This window comes from Pteropus alecto, unplaced genomic scaffold, assembly GCF_000325575.1.
Source record: "Pteropus alecto unplaced genomic scaffold, ASM32557v1 scaffold35, whole genome shotgun sequence".
Classification (NCBI taxonomy): Eukaryota; Metazoa; Chordata; class Mammalia; order Chiroptera; family Pteropodidae; genus Pteropus; species Pteropus alecto.
In genome coordinates, this window is record NW_006437828.1 from 7,323,406 (window position 1) to 7,342,737 (window position 19,332).

The window sequence follows — 19,332 nt, forward strand, 5'->3', positions numbered from 1 at the left end:
GACTCCGCCAACGCTGCTCCCCTTGTTGGAACACCCTTCCCACTGTGCGCCGCGTAAGCACAGGCATTATTCAAAGCTCAGCGCAATCCTGTCATTAAAACGGGCCCCTTTCTCATTCTCACCTTCCACTGGAAGCACTTTTGTACCCCTCCACTCTGTCCTATGCAAGATTCTATCACTGTGCACTCACGCACTGACTACCTCTAGCGCGTAATAGGAGAAATGTCAGTTGACTGACGGCAGGAAATAATGTAAAAACATGATGAACAATTATTTCTAGCATAACCAAAACCATGATCCTACATTTAATTAATAGGACTAACACTGACACTATATCATATGCAGCAGAAAATAAGAATTTGTGTCTAACCCTGCCTAAGAAATCAAGAGGACAATTTTCAGAGCTGAATACTTCTTTCTACTTATCTGAAAATGATAACCAGAACATAAATAAAATTTATATAAATCAATTATATCTGTTTCCATAATAACACAATTCTACTATAATCACCTCTATGGAAGCATTAACATTTTCAGATATACAAATTTAGTATATTGAATCTAGCTAGAAATAAATGAGACTTCAATTACAGTGTTGAAATCTTTTATAGAAATTGTGTTAAGGTGGTGTTTTCTGAAGGGATCGTCCCTAGACTCTGTGAGGTTCTCATGAGACAGATTCTATGAATACAGAAATTAGGGTTACCAACAAAAATGATGTATTTATCCTGATATTTAGGTTGGGGGAAAATGTAGTACATCCTTCTCACTTAATAATAACCACTCCTTGCATACTCAAACCCTTTGACCTCGAAGCCCAAATTCCTATTCAAAGTAATGTGTTTTATAACTTTGTACAGAATTCTACTACATGAATAAAGACTATATCAGACTTCTTGTTATAAAGTAACTTCTATACTTAAAAAAATGATTCCATAATCTAAGTATTGTTTCCCAAATCATTTACTAAAAGTGGCAAATAACTATAGAGAGGCACATAATCGTTATTTTGTAATTCGAAATAATATAAATATAAATGATTATTCTTTAATTATTTATAAAATTAATAAAATTTAAACTAAGATTTAAAAAATAATAGAAATGGCTTTCATTTCAATAAATTAACCGTAACAATATGAATGAATTTAACTTTGCTTACTGATAAAATTCTCAGGTATCTCCTTCTAATTATATTAGTATGGTGCCATCTTTAGATAGATCCAAAAGAAAAAAAAAACTGTACTGCATAATAAACACCACCTAGATTCTCCCATAAACGGTAGAGAAACAGTGTTAAAAGGGTTGCAAGGCAGGTTTTCCAGAAAGCAGGCTCACGCCGCAGCAGGCATCTGAAAGATGCTTCTGGTCCTGCCAGTCATGGAGGATCATTTCAATCAGACCCTCTGGTGTCAATGTCTATTATTCAGTGCTTGGGTATCCTAGGCTTGTAAGAGCTCCCAGGGAGCAGGACCAAGAAGTTTAAGACACATCCTGCTCTTGAGCAATCTATCACCAGCCTGGAGCAGTAAAAGTAGCATACATGTATCTACGGAACAGGTGTGAGAGAGACTCTAAGTCCTAGAATGCAGAGGCAGAGCCGTCAGTCCCTGGTACAGCCGGAGCTGAATGAACAGGGCTGTCTTCTTGTCCTTTTGTGACATGGCACAAACCGCTTCCCAAAGGCCTTTGAAGAGGCCCGCAGTCTCTTGCTGTTGCCCTCTTTAGAGGCACCTGTATCACAGCATTTAAAGATTTTATTGCACCCATTCATTCATCCAACATATAGTTATCGGGCACCGACCAAGCACCGCACATTGCTCTAAGAGCTTGAGATGTCAACAGCAACACAAGTTCCCCCCCCAGTAAAAGTTATAATCTAGTAAAGGGAAGCAGACAATGAACTAAAAACATAATAAGTAAATCGTGTAGGATGTTAGAAGACTTTATGGAAAAAACAGAGTGGGGTAAGGAAGTATGGGGCAGAGGGCACATGACAGTTTAAAATTGGTGGACGAGGGCAACTTCATTGATGATATCATGTCTGAGCAAAGACATGAAGGAGATACAGAAGTGAGCCAGGCAGACAGCTGGGAGAAAAGCATTCCAGAAGAACGAAGTGCCTATGCAAAGCACCCAGCAGGTAGGAGAACACCTATCCAGCGTGTTTAAAGTAAAAATCTAGTAGCCAGAGTGGAGTAAGGAAGGAGAAGTACAGAAGGATACAGGCCCAAGAGGCAGTACAGGACCAGGTTATACACTGTAAAGACTCTGGATTTTATTCTGAGAAGAACAGGAAGTTATTAGAGGGTTAGAACAGAGGAATGACCTGATCTGTCATATGTTTTAAAGTAATCACTGACTGCTGCGGGGCAGGAAGGATGGACGTAGGGGGTCTAGCGAGGAGGCCCTTACAACAACTTAGGTGTCCGATGCTGGTAGCTTGGGCCATCAGTTATCTTTTAAATCTCTTACTCATTTCTGTCAATACCTGCTGGACTTCAAGCATCCCGAGGCCAAAAACTGAAATTTTTTCAGCTTTGTATTCCCATCGCTGTCTAGAAGCCGTTAGGCTTCAGTAAACAGTTGTTGAGAGATGAAAAAAAAAGGAAGACTGGAGAGTAGGAAGGGAGAAGGGAAGAAGAATTAAAAGGAGAAAAAAAGAGGAATGAAGGAAGGGAGAAAGGAAATGGGGGAGGAAGGAGGGAGGAGAGAGGGAAGGAAGGAAGGAAAGAAGGAAGGAAAGTTGTTAGATTGGCAAGAAAAAGTAAAATCCTTGGAGGTTTTCTAACATAGTCTGCAAATATTTGAACAGTCTTGTAAAACTGCAAACTCATGACATGACTTCGGCAATTTGCCACATATATGGGTCACCTAAACATGTGTCCTTATTCCGATATAATCGTGACTTACATAACGAATGGCACCACCCACAGCTCAGTAGCTAAGACAAAGCAGCCAATTTTCCTTTTCTTACTTGGAGAAGTTTGTCGTAACGCTGGGCAGACATTAGGAAGCGTCCATCTTCAAGCTGCATCTCCCTATTTTCCAGCAAGTTGTTCAAAACAGGCAGAACATTCCTCTCCGCCTTTTCCAAGCCTTCCAAAATGAGAGTTCTGCCTTCCGTGGCTGCACGCACCGCACACTGTTCCCAAGAAACGGAAGCAACGTAAGACATCGAAGACAGCAGAGCATGGCCTGATTTGACCCGCAGCGCAAATTACACGTGAGGTTCTTATCGCATGGGACCAGAAACCAGGAAAGCAAGGTCCCAGGTCTTGACTTTGCTTTCTCTGCCTATATGATCTCAGGCAAGTGATTTTCTCTCTTTAGGCCTGTTTTTCCATTTATAAAACGAAGAGCTGGAAGAAATGATCTCCAAGGTTCCTTTTGGCTGTACCATTTCAGATAATGCCCAGTGAAATAGAACGCTAGGCGCTATCTGTAAATCAGTAACATAATTAAACAAGGAAACAGATTCCTTGAAAATAGAAACGAAGATCACAGTCTGCCCTGTCTATCCCACGGGCTTCTCGAGAGAATCCAATACGCTAGGTGAGAACACATGGAGGCTGTCAGGTTTTAAACAGGAGTCGTCGTCCAAATGAATTGGGTTCATTGCAATGTTCAGTGAGACCAACACTACAAATGTACCAAAATGGAAAGATTCACACAGCCGCTTACAGACTGATGAGAGCCATAGTCCCATGAGTCTTCCAAGTATATTTTAAGAAAAGTAGTAATAAAGAAAAATAGGAAATAAAGTAGGCCTCAAATGGTAAGAGACAGGAAAACTATAATACAAAAAAGTATTAAAGATGTAAAAAAAAAAAATTTTTTTTCTTTAACTGATAGAGCCTAAACAAAACAGAAAACTTCTTCTCGGTCAAAATCCTTGAAAATGGTCAAAATCCTTGAAACCTTCAATGGTATTTCTCCTGCACATGCAACAGGAGGAGGATACATGCTGCTAAGTTTCCACGACCACGCTCCCCTTAAACCTCTCCTTCTTCGGCCTCCATGTACTGCATTCTTTTAGAAAAACTTTCTCCTTCTCTGCCTGCTCAATTCCATGCCGATGACGCCAGAATTACATCTTCAGCCCACAGTTCTCCTTAGGCTACGAGGTCAGCCTGGGTAATCCTACCAGTCACGAGTTCCAGCTACCATCTCTCTGCTGGTGACTCCCCAGTCTGAAGCTCTCTCAAGCTTGACTGCACGATCCCTCACTGGGTGTCTCCGACCAGACTCCATGAGCACCTCAGGCTCCCCTGGAACCCTGAACACATCTTACTGCCCCCCCAAACCTGCTCCTCCTCCTGTACTTTCTATTTAAGGTGGGACCACCATTCTTCCACGCGAGGATCCTTGATTCCTATCTTACCTTCAACATTCAATTTATCACCTTGTCCTGATGATTTAACTTCCTCAACATTTCTTGAACTCATTCTTTGTACTATCCACCTAGTTCAAACCTTCCTTAGCTCTCAGATCTCCAACCTACTAAGTCTAAGCTCCTTAATTTGGCATATTTATCTATCACAATATGGCATCTATCTACTGATCCAACACCACTGTCTGACATCAGTTACTTCACATTATATTTTTGCTACAATTAACTGGTTGTGATCTCCCTACATACACACACACACACACACACACACACACACACACACACACACACACACTCTCTCTCTCTCTCTCTCTCTCTCTCTCACAGATGTACCATACTGCTTTACTGGAAAAATCTGCCTTTATTTATACTGATCCCTTTGCTTGAAATTTAATTTTCCCTATAGTAATTAGCTACAAAATGACCTGAATGTCTAAAGGGAGAAAAAAGACAATCGCTATTTTTTAAAGACTTAATATTTTTCAAATAGTAAAGCATTTATCTTCCAAGCATAGAAAACAGACATTACTTAATCAAGCCTCCTTTTAATAAACTGTAAATATTATACTATACTGTAGAATTTAGATGTCCCTATACTATCATAAAAAATAACTTATGAAAACTACATTAGACTCAAGATGATCACCCTATTTTAAAAATAAAATAAATTCATATATAATCCTTCAAATTTATTATCATATATATTTTAATTCTTTTCTACCAACCTGGCCATCTTGTAGTAGTAGCTTTACTTTTTTTTTTTTTTTAAAGTGTGGATGTGATTTAGTTGTTTCTAAAGAACAGAAAAAAATTTCTCATTTTTGCTAGGTGTATAAAGGACAAAGCCATAAAAATAGTTTGAGACTATTTGAAATCAAAACACAAACTACTTCTTCTGAAAATTCCATGTTTTAGCCAAGGTTTCAATTAAGCTTTCTTTCACAAGAATCTATTTACTCCAAGACAGCATAGCTCATAACTTAAAAAAACTAAGTTACCACAACCTGAAGCTCCTCCCATTTGCTCTATTACGATCTAGATTGATCTGTGATAATCTCGAGGAGAAGCCACTGCAAATTTGCATCATTCATGAGAGTTTTGCCTTCATCCTTCGTAATAGCCATTGCCAAGCCAAGCTTCCAAGGTCTCCTTCAGCCCCTTCCCATGGCCTTGCCCAGTACTTTGCTACGATGATTAAAGGCTCCTGAACCGAGACTCTATGACTCACCCCGACTCCATCACAGTCCCACTGGGTCTTCATCTTTCTGCTCTCCTGATGTCCGCCTTGGACAAGGTGTCGCTCAGCCTACCTCCAAGGCTAGCCCTTTCTACTTAGAGCTAGTGGCATCTCCTCCCACCTCCTCCGAATTCTTCTTCCAGCAACTATGCCATCTCTTATTTGCATCTTCAAATTCCTTCCCTTCTACAAAAATGTCTGTAACTTTAAGAAAACCTACAGCCTCCTGATAACTCTTCATATCGTCTCTTTATCCTTTCCTTTATCCCCTTGAAAATGCGCTGCCTCTAATAAGCTCCCATCACCCTTATTTTACTGAAACTGCTCACTTCGAAGCACCAATAACCAAATCAGGCTTTTTCTTGATCTTCATGTTCTCCTTTCCTTCAACCCTCTTCCTTTGATCCTCTCTTGTGCTTCATCTTCTGTCTTGGACATTAGCTAAATTCGTTCTCCCCTTCCTTTCCCTTCACCTCCTGTCCTCTACGAAGCAAGCATTTCACAGGGTTCTACCCTTAACCATTTCACCCCCCCTTTTCTTATCAGTTATTTCACTGGCGAAGATCTAAGCTACCCCCACAGACCCTCATTTGCTTATTAAGCACCCACTGCATGGCAGGCACCACATCATGGACTACATACGGCGCTCTAATTTTCTTTATTTTATTATGCTTGAAGAACGTGCCCTGTGATCCTAGCCTGTCTCCTGAGCTCCATAGGCATACTTCCAAATTCCTTTTTAACATCTCTGTATGGATGTTCAAACTCAACGTGCTGAATCAAATCAAGCTCACGACTTCTTCCCTAAACTGATGTCCATTTCGATTGAAGTGTAATTTATTCTCCCATCCCCGAGGATTTATTACTTCCGATTCCTCGAACAGTGTAAGTGTAACCTCTAAATACCTTATGCATCCATCACCTCTTTCCACTCTCACTGCCAGCATCCCAATGGAAGCCTTCATTTACTTCCCGCTTTTTTACTGGAAGAGCTAACGGGAGCGGGCACCATATCTCTATCTTCAGTTATCCTTCAGGCAATGGCATTCTAGCTGCTGGAAGTTATAATGACTAAATCGTGACATCTTTAAAGTCTATTTCAACAGTAAGACCCATAATTATATCATTTATCTCAACTTTATTTAAGAATATTTTTTAAATCCTCCCAAACTTTGTTCTTATTAATTTAATGTTAAATTATTTGTGGTACAAACAATTTTAAGTGGTGATGAGAATAGATACTTTATAGTGCAATTGGATACAAAGACAAGAATATAAAAAGGACATTATAAATGTATAATGAGTATAATTTTTTTAGGTAAATAAAATGAAAATAAAATTGACATGCAAAGGATCATCCAAGATTTTTAAGATTTCTCTCAAATCTCAAATTGCTTATATGGTTTTAGACCCAGAGTGTATGCAAATTAAAAATGTTATATGTAGGCAACAATACTGGCTAAAGGAGGAAACCTTAAGAAAATGCTCTTTGGTAACAAAATGTGAATCACTGAATTTATAGAAAAAAATACTAGTTACTATTTCGGTATCGTCTTGCTTCCTGATTCTTCCTTAAAACAGACTATAAAATGATTAAAATACTTTCGCCAGTATTGCCAAACTTTATTAATGCAATCTGATAACATCCGTAAAGAAGAATATTAAAAACGGCTGACTAGCAAATCCACTCAGCACTATAACCTATCAACAATGTACTGCACTATACTGTGATCTCAGACTTAACTGGAGATGGTCGAGAGAAAAAAGTGCTATGAGTTTGTGCCCAACCGAGACTCAAACATCCTCCTTCCTTGCACCGACGCCCCTGCCCCCTGTTTGCTCGGCACCTGCCCCCTGTTTGCTCGGCACCTGCGTGTGGAAACACAACACTGATGTTTTCCTAGTTTTCCCATAGATGTCTTCAGCTGGTGAGAATCCTGTCCTTTACGCAGACTGGTACAACACTGGCTCACCGCGGGCTTTCCATGTTTATGGAATAAAAATGTAACCACTTAGTTAAAAGATGCTGTTGTGTAAGTTTAGGAAGAAGTTTGATAGGAAGGATGTGAGTTCTCTATGCCCACACTTCTATGAGAACAGAAGAGAACAAGTTGAACTGTCAGCATGGAAGGTTTAGGCTACATGTTTCAAAAATTTTCTACACAGATTTTTAAATGAAATAATCATGGTATAATTTTTTTAGTGTAAACATAGAAAAAGAAAGGAGCAGTGCACACACATATTTTGTGTGGAATGAATACCAGTCATCACTTCTCAAAGCAGATCAACCAGAAAGACCCTTTCCTGCCTTCAAGCTATGGAGCTGCCAGAGACCTAATTTTCTCCAGCACGATCCTTCTGGACAAACCATCTCGTGTCGCAGCTTTAACGGCCCAACATGTGGACACAAAGGATTTCAAGTGAAAAGCAGCTGCATGACCTAAAATCAAAAGCTAAGTCCCTGTTCCAGATTTGCTTCTGATCTGATACAAGACCTAAGGCAAACGATTAATCTGGAGGCCTGTGTCCTCATTTCCTAAATGAGAGTATCCTCAAGGGGTACCGCACGACGTCACTGTTCATGAGTCAAAGCAGTACTGGAAAAAATGTAAAGCTCGCGAACCTATTAAAATATAAACTTTTATTAAGATAGCTATGATTTAATGAAAATAGACTCCAAAAAGCTTCCAATTACTCAAAATGGCTACATTGTAATAGCACTGAGGAAGCCAAAGTAAAACGGGGGAAAATTACATTTCGAGTTCTTTATTTTAAAATATCAGAAAAGGAGCGGACTGACTTTGGTCATTCTAGCTCTCACCTGCTGCGCGTGCTTGCGGGCAGCTGGTTTACCTCTCTGAGCCTCCCTTTTCTAAAGCTACGCTGACTACGCGCTTATCTCACAGACTATGCTGAAGACTGAGTGAGGGAGCCTGGGGGTGCACAGCAAGCCTTCAAACAGACTGCTGTTACTATGAACACGACCATCCTGCAGTCATTGCCGTCGTCCCTGACATCATCTCTGCTCTTCCAGAGAAGCAGAGGAAAATGGAAGAAGAAACCGAAACTCCAGAATCCACCGATCCTGGTTTAAACCCCACCGCTGCCATTTATCAGCTGCGTGACCATGGCCCTCTAAGGCTCTGACACTTCACCTACAAATCGGGGAAGTCAGCTCCCTCCTACGGCTGTTTTGGGAACTGAATGCACCTGGCACAACAGAGGACTCCAGTAAAAGTTCTTTCTATCTCCCTTGATTTTTTAAGTGAATTATACAAATCTGCCAAACAGTTAACATTATGTGAGTAGGTAAGAGTTTACCTGTGTAAAATGGCAACATGATAAGCAGCCAAGGTCTGGGTTGTGACTAACACAGCACCCAGAGTAAACACAGACAGACTTTTTCCAACTGTCCAAGTGACAATCAGGAACATAACAATATGGCCGCAAAGGATCTGGTGCAAATACCGACTTCAGCCACTCTCAACAGCCTCGCTTCTGCAGGAGACACTTTCCAAATTCCAAAAACTTAATTTAAGAATGAACTTAAAGATAGCTTTGTAATTTTTAATAGTGGTTACACATGGAAAGTGGCTTCAGCATCCACAAATGGGATAAAGTTTACAAGTAAATGTTTTTCTCTATTTGCTAAAATAAGTAAGAGGAATTTAGACAAGATAAAAAAATCTTATTTTCTGGTCAATGGCACTGTTACTTAATTTATTAAGAGTTGCTTTTGATGACCTATTGTAATATTTAGGCAGTGCATTAAAAAAGTTAATCCTTACTTTTTCTAATACTAAGAGAGAATCAAGAATAATCCAAAACAGAATACATTAAAATGTTATGTAATTGTTTAAAGTGCATTTTTATACTTAATAGTAAATATATATATTGTATATCATAGAACTTCACAGTATTGTGTCAAACAAGTTAACAAGGTACAAATGTGAAAAGAGAGTTCCTGGCTTAAAATAGTTAAAATCATTTGAAATTCCCCATCTTGGCTTTTTATCTTAGGAATAAAGAGAGTCTCATGTCAGTCGGACATGAAAACTAATTTATTTGTAGCTGAGCTAATTTATATTGGCACATATTTGAGTAATCCAGGCAACTGTATATTGACTTAAAGTCCTCTCTTTGGAGTCATATGGCAATAAACAGAATTAATAATGAGAATGACAATAAGTAAAGTAAGAAGAAAAATGAGGATAGTAAAAGATTTTTAAAGGGTTAGAATATCGGTGATTTAGGCTTTTTCATATTTTTTTATCTTCTGAGGCAAATGAAAATTAATATGGTAGCAAAATTATCTTAGTCTCCTATTTCTCCATGGGTGTCATAATTATCGGTCATATAAAATTTCATATTTCTGTTCTTTAACCAATTCTTCTTCTTTAAAAGTAATGCATAATCTGCTTACCAAAGTAATTGCATAAAAAATATTTAAATGACCTTCACATCAACAAATATCTAAGTTATGGGAAATATTTACATAGACAAGCATGGTATAAATTTCAACGTTTTCTTGACAGACTGTAACTTATTTAATCAGCACCTCTCTCCTTTTCTGTACCAGCTCAATTCATTGACATCTTATAGAAGCAATAGCCAATAAACATAAAAAGGATTAAAGCTGGTTAATAATTTTAATGCAGATTAAAGCCTATCAATTTGGCAAAGTACATACTCAGAAACACTCAGTGTTGACAAGAATCCATGAGGCGATCTCATAGTGCACTGAAGAGAGTATGAGTTAGACTAGCCTTCCTTGAAAGCAATTTGTCAATAAACACATATCAAGACTCTTAAAAATGTCCAGACCTTTTGATTAGTAATTATATTTCTAGTATTGAAATCTAAAAAAGTAATCGGAAATAATAACAAGATATAGATTGCTATGACATTCACCAAAGGGTTATTCATAATAGTGAAAATTTAGAAAGAACCCAAATGACCTACAACATAAAAATGTGGATACAATGGGAATGTTAAATAAATAATGTCATATGTATTTGATAAAATACTATTTGGACACTAAAAATCATATTTTTGAGGAATATCTCATGTCACAGGAAGGTGCTTCTGATCAAATACCAGGTTCTTAAAAAAGACTATAAAACTTTGTATACATGTATGCAGCATTTTGTAAAAATTACATATGATTAAATAACTATGCATATAGACATGATAGAAATTCAGAAAATATTCACACTGTTGGTCTTGACGGGAGAAGAAAATGAGCAGTAATTTTTATACTCTTCCATGTGCTCTTAGCATTTATTGTACTATCTTACCTTAATCGTTCTTTTGTTTTTCCCACTAAAACACAGGCTCTATGATGAAAAGAATCTGTTTCTTTTGTTCACTGCACCTAGATAGTGCCCGACACATAGCAGTCATCTCAATAAATACTTGTTAATTAATAAGTACTATATTATATAATCTAGAAACTGAGCATTTGTGACTTGATTAATCAGACAAAATAATCATTATTTCGAAAGAAAATACAAATTCTCCACGACAGAATTATTAAACTACTTGTGACCTTGGAGAGTAGCAGTCAAGTCTAACCTCATCAATCATCCTTAATCCTGCATGAAAATAAGCAGTGGTCGATGGCCATGACCTCCAACTGGGATTTGGGAGTTTTGCCAAGGTGTTCAGCTAAAATGTCATTTTGTAATTACTTGGACATCACTCAAATGTGCACACAATGCCGACCACACTGAAAACCCCAAACTTCTCTCCCAGCACCCACCAGGTGGCCACAAGTATTTTTCACCTTCACTGGCCCATCTAGGTTAGAGGCGTCGCCTGACAGGAAATGAAGACACCGCATCTCTCTTGACCCAAGATATCAAATTCAATAGTTAAGACTATTAAATAAGTAAAAAATTCTAAATACAATAAATAAAAAGATCTTTTAGTCTAACAAACATATGACCAGCAGGTAATCAACTGGCAACTTCCATCCATGAAGAATTCAGATGAGTATTATTCATTCTGATGACTCAAAACAGATATCAAAAAGAAAGGTATCTTTTCCACTGGAAAGCCCCCTGGTCTCATCCAGAGCCCATTTACTCTCAACTTCCTTAAAATTTAATGAGGTTGATTATCCAAGGAGAAATCTATCATCAAGTATAAGTGCCAAGTATATTCCAGACAGTTTCTGGTGCCAGAGATAAGCAAGATACTTACATTCTAGTGGGGAAGACAGACAATAAACATAAAAACAAAGAAATAATTAGGCCAATCCATAGAGTGATAGGTGCTCTGAAGATTACACTATGTAACATGACAGCACGGTACACGGAATGGGGTGGGCAAGGTCAGTGACTACTTCAGCTAAAATGTTCCCAGAATTTATAATCTGAATGATGAGGTGGCAGCGATACACAGATCTAGGAGAAGATAATACAGAGCAAAGGCTCTGAGGCTGGAAAGCATTTGGTCTCTTGTTAAGAGAGCAAGGCCACCATAACTGGAGCACGGAAAGCAAAGCAAAGAGGGAAGAAGATGAAGTGGATAAGATCAAGTCCTGTAAGGTGTCGTAGGCCATATGAAAGGGTCTGGATTTTATTCTAGGTGTGATGAGATTGCGTGGCTTTAAGCAAAAAACGGATAGGATCTGATTATGAACCAACAGTAAGGAATATTAACTGCCAGGAAATGAGATAGAAGAAAAACTATGAAAATCAGATACAATCTCAATAAATAGTCTGAAGCGACTTAGAGAATAAAAACATTTCTACACCTCAGTCACAGGTTTTGAAGGTGTTAATGCAGCACAACTTCCTAAATAACTGGTATTCATAATGGGTAGGATTCTCCAAGAAACCACAAAAGTATGAAATACTACCATACATTTATGTAGCACTTTGAACATTTTATAAACTGGTAAAATAGATATATGAAAATATGATTTTTAGAATGGCAGGAAGGTATATTACAGAGTTTCATCTCAATAATTTGTTTCAAGAAGTAAACCTTAATCAATAAATTCAGTTACATAAAAACTCAATTTCTGAAATTTCTAAATAGCCAGTTTTAAGCCGTCTTTAAAATTACAAACATATAAAAATCCACTTTCTCCTCCCAACTGTTTACATTGCGACAATCAATCCAAATATAAAATTCAATCGAAAAATGTTTTTAAATCCGTGCTCTACCGCACGAAGCCAGTTCTTCCACCGTCGTTTAAGCATTCTTTTTTTAAAATATCAAATTTCTATAGGCAGGTAGTAGAAAGTAACTGAAAATTAAGAAATCAGCATCGTGATCTTTAACCAACATTTCAGAAGCTTTGATTTCATCTAGTTTCTGATTTCGTACTAAATCAAGAAGGCATTTTCCAAGAACAGAAAAACCAAAAACCTACATCGAATCCGTCTGAAGAGAGCACAGTGCATCTATCTGTCACTGCTACAAAAGCTACTCCCTTTCTACTTTAACAATCAGCGCTGTGTAGACCGCGAGCAACCCGACCCGTGTTGCGCGTCGTGAGGACTCGCCTGGTCAATGTAGAAAGCCGAGCCCGCACGGATCTCTCGGCGCTGCTTGAGGTCGCTCTCCGTGGTGTCCCTTGACAAGGAGATGTACTCTACCTCCCGTTTGGTCAGCTCCTGTAGGGCAGAGAGCGAAATTGTTCCACAGTAAAATCAAATTCCCAGCATGCTCTGGAGCTGACGATGCCCCTGCCCTGGAGAAGGGCATTTAGATGTAATTCTGAATTAAAACATTTTCGAGCCTCAGTTTTGCAAAAAAATACAATAAATTGAGCGTTAATCAAAACATGTATGTCTCTCTCCTCAGAGCTCTACTGCTACTGCACCCTGTAATTTACCACTTAATAATTATTTACTACTTAAGCAATAATAGTCACAATTGGATCTTATAAATCTTAATGTCTCCTATAGAATTCTTTTCAAATATCATGAGTAATAATTAGGCTACTTGGTTTTCTCCCAAATGATAGCCATTTCTGCAAGTAATGTTCATCTTTTTTTTAAAAGGATGATTTAAATTAATTCCTTTAATTAGCCAATGTTTACCAACTGTATGCAATATGTTAGGTACTCTACCAAGTGTGAAAATAAGATTAATACCAACAGGGAGGTCAACAGAAGGGAGAGACACAAACATAGCTGTTCAGGAAGGAAAAGAAGAAAAAAAATGATGAAAAAGAGGAAGGGGAGAGGGAGGAGGAGAAGGAAAAAAAGAATTTTCACACACAAAAAAAACACATATGCAGAAACCATTTCTTTTAGAATAATTTACCCATCCCAAAAGTCATGTTGCTTACATGTAACAACTATGTGGAAGTTTTTAACATTACCCTTGATTTATTACAATGTTGAATTAAAAACAGTGATATTCTCCAATCAAATTAGACATATGAGGTTTTTACTAAACAGGGAAAACAAATGAATTTACTGGAGTGTAAAGAAAAAAGCTGAATGGGCACGCCATTAATGCTCGTTATTCGCATGCTCATTCATCTCATTCCTTTATACTCCAGAAAAAAGACCTTTTTCTCCACAGCATCTCCGTGTGATATTAATAAAAATATATTATTGTTGTCATTATTTTTAAAAACTGTGCCTGTTCCCATGCACCCATAAATTTAAGCTTTTATGGAAAGAAGAAAAATATTTCAAATAGAGAAAACACATATCGCAGTGGCGAAGATATGGTGATCCCAAATGATGCTTTTCTAAGTAAGAATGAACTGCCTGTGAGAGCACAGCTTTGGAGTAAAGGAGCAAGTTATTTTTTGCCAGATACCTCCTTCTTGCTTCTGAAACACATCACTGGACCTTCACGTCTGTGTCATGGATTGGCTGAACGTGATCACACTCACCGAAAAACCCTCTCATTCACACTGGTTGACAAAGTGACGCATGCCCCTGACCACTAAAAGGTACCACAGTAATACCCTGAACTGCACAGCGAGGATACGATCCTCGGCCCTGACAGCTTCATCCCAGGATTGTCATCAGCCAAGACAAGCACCAGAGTCTCTGCAGCCGCTCCTGACAGAGGCGTTCCGAGCAAGCTCGCTCACAGCTCCAGAGCCGCGGGTGGAGGCGGCCGCAGTGGTCTGCTGTGCTTTTGTGTTATCTACTTAACTCTTTTTATAGGAGTTAAATATGAACACAACTATCAAATTACTTCTACTTAATTTCTCCTTAATTCAGCAGGTTTGCCCCCAAATTTCTGCCTTTAAAAAACTAACCCACTGTGGCTAGCACTGAGCATAGGCCCTTGTATTGCATGGCGACGGTGCCCACGGCAGAGTCTGCAAGGCAGTTCAGGCCAGTAAGGTTTCTTATGTGTATTTTCACATCCTAAAGCTGCCACAGTTCTAATTCACAATTTAAAGTTTTGTTTTGTTTTAAGATGCAGGCTTCACGCTTACAGACTTATGTTGCATTTTTGAACCAGCGTGATGGTTGTCATTCCACATTCCTTCTGAACAAGCTTCAAAGTCTTTCCAGAAATAAAAGCAAAGTGAGATACTGTGGTCTTCGAAATGAGCCAGGTAGGGGGGTGCACATCTTAAAATTAAAGAGATTCCAAATCAGGGATCCTCAGTAGCTGGCTCTGCATTCTCAAACAACACACGTTGGCCTTGTACATTAACACAGTGAGGACACAACGCACACAATGGCACATTACACCTCACAAACTGGTTCTGTGAACAAAAGATATGAAAGGTATGGGCTAGAGGCAGTGAGGTTCTGACTTGTTCACTGTATTGTGATTCCTGCCCTACAGGATTTTAGAAGTACCAAAATAAATTCACCACTGACATAGAAGAGTATGTGACCTATATTTCAAAAGCATAGAAATTAATTCTTTAATGTCAAGTAACAAAAGGAAATTTTAAGTAAGGTTTTCCTTTTCATCCTAAAAAGTATCTTCAGAATAAAACAACGTCATCTGATAGAATTTTCCCTCTAATCACTAGAGCACTGCCTATTAATGCTGACAACGCGGTAGAAAAAAGTCTTGTAAATTTTTTTACTTGGGGTTGAGAATTGAATATTTCAACTCACATCACAGCCGTGCTCAGAGAACTGTAAAGATTTGAGATGACATGTCGGGAAAAGGAAACTAATGAGATTTGAAGTCTAGCTCCATTATTGACTAGCTGACAAAGCCTGAGTGAGTTATTTAATGAACTTGCTTTCTCTTCTATTAAAAAAAAAAAGGACGTGTAACACATAAGAGATACCTACAAACCTTAGGCTCCCTTTAAAGGTCACTTAACCTCAAAAAGTAAAAAAAATTATCTGGCTTTTAAAAATGTGGATCTGAGATAAACAGATGTTCCCTAAGTAGTATAAAACTAAGTTTTGTTTTGTAATTTCAGAGTTGCTGATTCTATTTGCTGCTCATTGACTGAGTTTACATTTCTTTTCCACTGGAAGTGGAGGACTTTCTAGTTACAGCAAGAATTGGCTAAAGCTGTGAAAGGCAAATACACATTTTCTTCCCAAATAACTCTTCTAAACTCTTTATGTAAACAAATCATTCTTCAACATTAACAATTTTTTTCAAGTAATGGCTAATCCTGATATTTTTATAAATTCTTAATCTTGATTTATTTTACAACGGCGGTCCCCAATCTTTTTGGCACCAGGGCCTGATGCTCCTAGGAGAATCGAATGCCTGATGATCTGAGGTGGAGCTGAGGCGCTGATGCTGGCGCTGGGGAGCGGCTGCAAACACAGATGAAGCTTCGCTGGCTTGCTGGCAGCTCACCTCCTGCTGTGCGGCCCGGCTTTTAATAGGACCGGTACCAGTCCACAGCCTGGGGGTTGGGGACCCCTGTTTTTACAATATAACTTATCAAAGTTAAGAGTCTTAGAATGCATAGGAATTGACTGCTTACCAGGTACTGCATAGCAATAGAGCGTCGAAGAGGCCCAGGAGGTCCTATTAGAAAGACATCTTGCCCCAAAAGATCCTTCTGCATTATCCATCTCAGATGCTGAATTACAGATTGAGCCAGAGAGTCTGAAACTTTAAGGAGGAAAAAAAATTAAATTAAATCCAAATCAGACTACTACATATAATATAAACCTCCAAGCAATAAATGAAGATAGGATATTATATTAAAATACATTCAAATACATGTATATACACATACAATGATACATATACCTGGTAAATTTTCACAATGTTTTGCAATAAGACCATCATTATCAATATTAAAACAGGACAAAGTGTATGATATCACATAATCTAACATGTAAAAGCTTATTAAAACATTTGAACGATAACCTGTGTCATGGAAGGAATAGAAGTGATTTTCAAGGATGATATGAGGAACAGTATCATTACTTTATCACAGTTTTAAGGCCCAATCATTTTGTTCTAAAAAGGAGCTATGATTAAATCCTCCCAGATAATTAACGATTATTATAGTCTAGAAAACTTAAGAAAACTATATTATAACGTAAGTTGGCAATGGGTTGTGAGATCTCAAATTTCATAGTTTGATGAAGACTTTAAACGACTTCTTTAGAATTTAAGTCTGCTCTACGCCAACTCTTCTGGGAATAGAAGACTAAGTCTACTATTAAATCACCTGTTAATCTGCTCATCCTCTGCCAAAACATTTTCTAAAGCATCTGAATTAATACAATTAATTTGTGTTTGCTCATTTGTAAATCACCCAGTGACCCAGCAAGTGCATCCCTAAGTACATAAGAAAAACTCTCGCCTTGTACATCAGGAGAGATATAGAATATTCATAGCAGTGTCGTTCAAAGTAAAACTGGAGACAAGAGATGAATAAAACACGCACAGTAGAATATTACATAACAACAAAAATGTAATGAACTACCACTGCTTCCAACAATATGTTTGACTCTTAAAAGGTATAATATTGGGTAAACAAATTAAGTCTCAGAATAAATCACATATGATACTATCTTGATAAAGCTCAATAAGCTAGCAAAAACTGCATTCTTTAGAAGAAATACATACACATACAGTGCTTGAAAAAGCAAATAAGCAAGAGAACGATAAATTCAGGATAATGGATACCTGGGCATGGCTCATTCTCACGGATGGCTTCAGTGGTATTGGTGAGTCTAGTTCTTAGACTGGGTGTGGGCTACAGTGTTTGTTTCATTCTTGTACTGCATTTTATACATAAACACATACACATATATTTATATGTACATATTTATGTGTCTTGATTATTCTATACTTTAAAATTTTTGTTTAATCACCCAGTGAGGTCATGAAAGAGTTCAAGGATCAAACTAGAACCCATACTGAGGATGAAGGTGGGCTGTTTACCCGACTCTGACCGCACGATATCACTAAGGTAGTCCCCCTGCCTGCCCCCAAAAGCTAACGTTTAATAATTGGAAAAAATAAATACAAATTTCTCATTTTCTTCTGCTAAGAAGATCGAGGACAAGGTTTTGGGCAGACTGGTTGGTTTGTCATGTTACTGGGTCACACAAAGCATCTCATAATTTCCTGACACCAAGTGCCTCGGTCTGAAAGGCAGGAGACTCATCACCCCAGGGCAGGCTTGGCTTCTATCCTCCTGCTGTGAATCTTCTAGGACATATATAGGGCAGAGGAGGAGGAAATCATTCCCTGGGGTGGGGGCGGGGGCAAAAACTGGTTCCTAGAAGGGGGCTTGAGAAAAATCCTTGGATATTACAATGGTCTGTTGTTCACCAAAAGGCCATCATGCATAAACAGATAGATAGATACGCAGTATACTTATGGTGTTCAAATGTCACAGGGTTGGGAAAGACAATTGGAGAAAAATGCCCTAGATTAAGAAACATTGCTCTAAGAACTATATATGAGAATCTATCAAGGGGCCTTACACTGCTAGGGTACAATTCACCTGAGCCTTTGACAGTCAACCTCGTTTATAACCACCAGATGTTCTCTTAGCTACTGTCCTTCTTCCTTCAGGCTTAAACCCATTTTTTTTTCTTTTTAATAATAATTTTATTTGAGCTATAACTCATATATTATACAATTCATCCATTTAAAGGTATGATTCAATGGCTTTTAGTATATTCAAAGCAACCATTACCACAATCGATTTTAGAACATTTTCATTATTTCAAAAAGGAACCCCATACCCCTTAGCAATCGGCTCCCAATCCTTTATCTCCCCTGGTCCTAAGCAACCACTAATCTTTCTGTCTTTCTAGATCTGCCTATTCTAGATATTTCATGTACACTGAATCCTATAATATGCAGTCTTTTGTAACTGGCTTATTTCACTTAGCCTAATATGTTCAAGGCACATCCATGTTGTAGCATGTATCGGTAGTTCATTTTTTTAACTGCTGAATAATCTTCCACTGGATAGATGTATACCACATTTTATTTATGTGTTCAACCGATAGACATTTGGGTTATTTCCACGTTTTCGCTATTATCAATAATGATGTCATGAACACTCATGCACATGTTCAACCTATTTTTGTGACATACAGTCTACTCTATTTCAAGATGAGTCAGTCCACTTGCTGTGAATGAAACAAAACAAGAGTTAAGAAGCTCTAACTTCTCCATCAGTAAATTACGTGATGTCCCCTATGTTGTGGACCTACTTCCTCTCCTTGAACTCTAATATCAACTGTATCATTAACAACTTAACACTTGGAGTCCTTTTTCTTTACATTTTCACACATCTCGGCCTCCTTTG

At 38.1% G+C, this 19,332-nt stretch overlaps 1 protein-coding gene across 2 annotated transcripts in view; it reads right to left on the reverse strand.

Moving 5' to 3' along the window:
• The window catches only part of VWA8 (von Willebrand factor A domain containing 8), a 258,042-nt gene that overhangs the window by 224,935 nt on the left and 13,775 nt on the right, over positions 1–19,332 (reverse strand). For both annotated transcript variants that reach the window (XM_025049015.1, XM_025049014.1), the window contains exons 3-5: positions 16,531–16,661; positions 13,145–13,255; positions 2,975–3,142 (exon numbers count right to left, since the gene is read on the reverse strand). In XM_025049015.1, the coding sequence (XP_024904783.1) occupies positions 2,975–3,142; positions 13,145–13,255; positions 16,531–16,661 (410 nt within the window). The remainder of the gene's footprint in view (positions 1–2,974; positions 3,143–13,144; positions 13,256–16,530; positions 16,662–19,332) is intronic.